This window comes from Triticum dicoccoides, chromosome 2B (genome assembly GCF_002162155.2).
Source record: "Triticum dicoccoides isolate Atlit2015 ecotype Zavitan chromosome 2B, WEW_v2.0, whole genome shotgun sequence".
In the NCBI taxonomy this organism is placed as follows: Eukaryota; Viridiplantae; Streptophyta; class Magnoliopsida; order Poales; family Poaceae; genus Triticum; species Triticum dicoccoides.
Genome location: NC_041383.1, coordinates 39458658 through 39464140, shown reverse-complemented (window position 1 = coordinate 39464140; position 5483 = coordinate 39458658). Strand labels below are relative to the sequence as shown.

The window sequence follows — 5483 nt, the reverse complement described above, 5'->3', positions numbered from 1 at the left end:
GTCATCCCCATTTCAAGTTTCTGATGAAAGAGTAAACATGATGCAACACTCTAATGCATGACTAGCTAGGGTGTGACAGCAGCTCCTGCCCGGTACAGGCCCTTGGTGGCGGCCCCAATGGCGGCGGAACCATCGCCACGCTAGCACTGATTGGAGGAAGAAGAAGGCAAGCAGCAGTGAGCAGGATTGAGGGTCGGACGCCCACCAGTATTTATAGGAGACAGCAGCAATGAGGAAACCAAATCAGAAACGACCAGCAGAGGCGGCAGAGAGAAGTCCAGAAAGCAGAATCGAAGCGGCGACCGCCAACAGGAGGACTCGAGAAGCTGCAGGCGACAGAGACGGAAGGCTGAAGTACGTGGCATCAGACAGAAAAAAATAGAAATCGAATCCAACCTGATCTTGGCAACTGCCAGCGATGTGTATCCAACCTAAATTTTTTTAGCTCCTAATTGGCCGCTGCTCCACACACCCAGGAAGGTACATGACCATGTCCCCAAGTATTACACGTGTCAGGCAGCAGTTGGTCAATTTTTTACGATAGGAAAAAGTGAAAAAAACCAGAAAAACTAAACCTAGCCAGGTTTAGTATATGCAGAATACTTTAGCAGCGTTTATGCCTAGAAGCGGGAGGGGAATTTTTGATCTATGGGACATATGCACCCTATGTGGATTTTTTTTAGTAATTCAATAAAAAGTCAAAAATTCCTAAAAATATTTTTGAAATAAACTTGACCTTCTATTGTACTCGTGAGAAATAAAATCCAGAAGAAAAATATCCCTTTGACTTCTTTTCAAAAAAGACAAATTTTTGGCTAAAATAGTGTGAATAGTGACCTATAATAGCAAATAAATTTTGTCCTTTTTGCTGTGCGGTCAACTTTTGTTTTTTCGTCGAGATTTATATGCTAGTGCAAAAGTAAGTCAAGTATTTTGTCAAAATAGTTCTTACCTCTTTTGACTTTTTATTAAAATATTAAAAAGAAATCCCCATATAGGGTGCATATACAATCAGGAACCAAAGTGTATTTCCCCCTAGAAGCACTGCTAACTGGTGAAGCACTAGTTGCGTGTCCATGCGGACAACGCTGCTAATCGGCAATTCAAGTAGCAAGGAATATTTTACTAGTCACACCGAGAATTATTTGTCATAATATTATCAAAAAATTGTATAGCTTCTCCAAATGTGATTTCCATAAAAGTATAACCTGCGGCGGAGTCTAGAAGATTTCTAGAAACAAATTTTAATCCCGCATAAAAAAATTATCATTCATAAGCTTAAACCATGAATGAGGCTATTTCTCATAATTGATTCCATTCTATCTCAAGATTGTGCAACATGTTCATGCTCAAGTTGTTTATAATTCTTTATGATTTTATTTCTCTTAGCGCGAGGAAAATACTTGGCAATAGAAGCATCCTTACACGCTAGAAGAATTATAAACAGAAGGAGCCACTTGACTAGCTCGGCTTGGTTTTGCGGCCGAGTGGAAGCCACGAGGAAGGTCAGGTCAGGTGCGGCGGATGCATTTTCGACCATACATACATACATACATACCACGCCGTCCACATCACTCTTCCGAGGACAAAGACGGAGCAAACTGTCAATCAGACAATTACTCGCAAACACGCGCGCATGATGTGGACAACGATATTACCAGCTCGAGTGGTCAGTGAGGTGAGCGTGAGATGCAGTTCCTCCAATCCCGCAACAACAACAACCCAAAAGCCAAGTCTCAATATTGCCATGTCTAACAAATACTACAAGGGAGACATGACACATTTGTAATTCATTCCTCGTTAATCGGTGATGTGACTAGGTTATGTAATCTTCTTTCTTCAACCGGCTGTGGTCTTTTTTCCTCTTTCATTTTTTTCCAAACATGTTGAGTGTCTGGACTTTGTTTTGTTTAGTAGAGATGAGTGTGTGCATCACTATATATATGATGTTGAGGTCATGGGTGTCCCCTTTTCAGGAATTTTATTTTTCTGGTTATATAATCCCCGGTTGGCTGCAATAACACAGAAAGTCAGTAACCTCGAGATGCAAAACATATTTGTCTAAATAAAGTGTAATATGAGAAAAATTTAGTACAATAGTCGGGCCATACAATCGTTAATAATGGTTTTATTCTCTGGAAACAATCTAATCCAAATCAGGTTTAAAAAAAACTAGGTAGGCCTATAAAGTCATTTTTTAATATATTTTTCGAGTGATTTCTTTAAATCCTTAAAGCTATTTTTTGACATTATAAAACTGAATTTTATATAATTAATTTTGTATTTTACAAAGTATAAAGAACTATAATTGAAATTAACTTGAAATTTAGAAATATTTTGAGGTTAACTTAAATTATAATTAAACACATTTAAAAAATATTTTTATTATAATTATAGGTATTTAACTGTGAATAAATGATCATATTAGATGTCACATTAAATCCCCTAAAAAAGATGGTTTCTCTGCGGGGACCCTAAAAAAGATGTTACATTAAATTTACTAAAAAAACACTTGAAACACGAGGTAAACTGAATTACAAAATGAAATTTCCTAACAAGATTACAAACTATAATACCATAATCTAGAATATAGTCTAGCAGAGTCGGAGAATAGAAATCATCTTTTCTAGTTGAAATGTGTGGATTTATACATTTATTTATAAATTAATGTTTTTAATAACTCATAATGTAGCATCAAAAGGATTGAAAGCATAATGAGTGATACTAAAGTGAAGAGGAAGAATAATCTTTAATCAAAACGTGCATACGAAATATGCGATGAATCGCAATATAACCATGGGGTGGCTATGGATAATTAGGCCTAAATTTATGTCGATAAATACTTGGCTGCAAATTCAGCAATGTTTTTATCCGAACTCCCTCCTTCCTGCATTGCCTCTTTGGCCATCTTCATCCACTTTGTCGCATTGCTGCGGTACTCATCCTTTCCCTTCCTATCCATCACCTTCCGGATGCATCTCTCCACCTCCTCCCTCCTCACCAAGCCTTTCACCTCTGCCCGCATCCGCACGCCGATCCCCCATGCACTCTCCACATACTTTCCCGTGGTTGGCTGGTCAGCTGACCTTGGCATTGCCACCATTGGCACACCGGCAACAATTGCTTCTGTCGTTGAGTTCCATCCGCAGTGTGTCAAGAAACAACCTGCAAGGTAAAAGGCAAATTAGTCCCTCAAGAAATGGATATTTATTTACACACATGTATATAAAGAAACTCCCCATTTTCATACCTATGACTTTATGCGCCAGGACATCAAGCTGGGGACACCAAGGCACAAGTAATCCATTTTCCTTGCATCTGTCATGGAGTTCTTCAGATATCTTTTCTACCTCGCTGGATCTCACGACCCAGAGAAATGGCTTGCCGGAATCGCAGAGCCCATTTCCAAGCTCGTCAAGCTCGCCGGCGTCGAGGCTGTAGACCGTCCCGTAGGACGCGAGGACTACTGAGATAGGAGGCTGCCGATCCAGCCATGCCATGCACGGCGCGTCGCTGCTGAAGAAGTTGACGCCGTAGGCCTTGTTCGACGGCAGGCGGCCGTCGTCGAGGAAGAAGGAGGGCAGCGTCGGGCTGACCGTCTTGGCGCGCCATCTCGACGCCATGTACTCCGCCTCCTGCGGCTCGAGGTCGCGGAAGGAGTTGACGAGCACGTCGCCGGCGTCCTCGAGGCCCTCGAACTGCCGGATGGACACGTCGAGGTACTTGGGGTACAGCTCTGGCGACACGAGGAACGGCGACAGGTCCTCGGGCCAGAGGTCCACGCTCACCGCGCCCAGGCGACGCAGCGCCCTCCCGTCGGCCATGGGCAGCGGCGCGCGCCCCGCCCACGCCTCACCGTAGATCAGGTCCACGGCGCACGACTGCGACATGAACGCCGCGGTCGGCACGCCGGCCACCTTTGCCACAGGCGGCGCCCACGCCATGTGCGGGTCGTAGACCATCACGGACGGCATCCTCCCGGCGCGCGCCTCGGCGGCGATGACCCGCGCCAGCATCTCGGACCCCACGGCCTCGGCCCTGCGGCAGTACTCGACGGGGTCCGGGCAGGAGGCCATGCCACCGTCGTCGAAGCCGTCGGAGAAGGCGGCCACGCGGAAGGGGTCGCCGGGGGGCGGGCCCGTGGAGAGCACGTACCGCGTGGCGACGAGCGTGGGGTGCAGGCCGTGGTAAGCGAGGCGCCGGCCGAGTTGGATCATCGGGTTCATGTGGCCCTGCGCCGGCAGCGGCACCAGCAGGACGTGCACACCGCCGCCACGCTCATCGCCGGACGGCATGCTCGCGCTCTCCATGTCTCTGTTTTCTTGGCTTTCAGTTCTGCGCAAGAAGCTCTGTGTTTGCTCTGCTTTGGATGTTTCACGCAACTGAAATATATAGGGGCACCAATAGGCGCCGGTGCGCCGGCCGAACCGTTCGGCCGGTCAGCCCCTAGCCGCACGATGCGCGCATCTACACCACACGATTTCTCCCCTCGCCCCCTCGTGCGCTCGTCTTCTTCCTCTCGACAGCTCCGCCAGGTCTCCTGCTTCCTCCCCTCGCTGACCAGCCACGACTCCGCGCTTGCCCCTGCGCCGCCCATGCTCGCCGGCGCCCGCGGCGCCGCGCTCGTCCTCGTCGGCTGCCCGCGCCGCCGCGCTCCCGTCGCCGTCGAGTGGTTGCAGCTTTTTCGCCGGGCGTTTCCAGCATCCTTGATGGGAAGTTCCTACAGTGCCGGTGGTGACCACCGCAACTCCGCCACCATGGATGTAGCAAATTACCTCGCTGATAGTAGCAAAATCAGACGACGGTTGCAGCAAAAAGAAATTTGGTCGCCGACATCGCAGCTCGCCACCATGGATGTAACAAATTACCTCGCCGATAGTAGCAAAATCAGACGACGGTTGCAGCAAAAAATGTCACCATCGTCGCGGGGGCGCAGGTCCGCCATGATGAATGTAGCAAAATCGTTTGCCGGTTGCAGCTTTTTGCGCCGCTGCTTCCAGCCTTTTGCTTCGATGGTTCCAACATTGGCAGCGACGGCGCGGTTGCAGCTCGCCGACCACCGATTGTAGCACCGCCGACCGTCGATTGGCCGCTGTGCAGGTAGCTTTTTCATTGGCCGCTTCCAGCAAAAACCTAGCCGGTTGCAGCACCAGAGCCTGCCATCTCCATCACCGGCAACGCTGGTTTGCAGCGCCGCTTGATTGTTGTCTGGTCAACGCCATGGCTGTTCCAGCAGCGTCTTGCCACACCACCCGTCCCATAGCCGCCGGCGCTCTCCATTTGCAACACCGCACCACCAGTCCACCACACAACCCTCCTGCATGCGTGGGTGAGGGAGGAGCTGCGCGAGCACCAAAGCAGGACAGCTCGCCGGGGAAGATTGCCGTGGTGTGGCTGACCATGGCCGGCAAGGAGTGGTTGCGGTGAGAGGGGATTAGAATCAGAGAGATTGGGGAAGGAAGATTTGGGGAACGAGTGGATGT

General features: G+C 48.6%; 1 protein-coding gene across 1 annotated transcript; it reads right to left on the bottom strand.

Moving 5' to 3' along the window:
- Positions 1 to 2730: 2730 nt before the first annotated feature.
- LOC119361992 (UDP-glycosyltransferase 79-like) lies at positions 2731 to 4346 on the bottom strand. Its single transcript, XM_037627168.1, has 2 exons — positions 3251 to 4346; positions 2731 to 3165 (listed from the first exon to the last, which is right to left on the bottom strand). Exons 1-2 carry the CDS (start codon positions 4308 to 4310, stop codon positions 2828 to 2830), a joined length of 1398 nt encoding a protein of 465 aa, XP_037483065.1. The 5' UTR covers positions 4311 to 4346; the 3' UTR covers positions 2731 to 2827.
- Positions 4347 to 5483: the final 1137 nt, after the last annotated feature.

Bases quoted from the DNA above. Each gene is read 5' to 3' on its own strand.
- LOC119361992 (XM_037627168.1), bottom strand. From the start codon at position 4,310: ATGGAGAGCGCGAGCATGCCGTCCGGCGATGAGCGTGGCGGCGGTGTG. The intron at 3,166-3,250 runs GTATGAAAATGG...TTTACCTTGCAG, and splicing joins CCTGGCGCATAAAGTCATAG to GTTGTTTCTTGACACACTGC.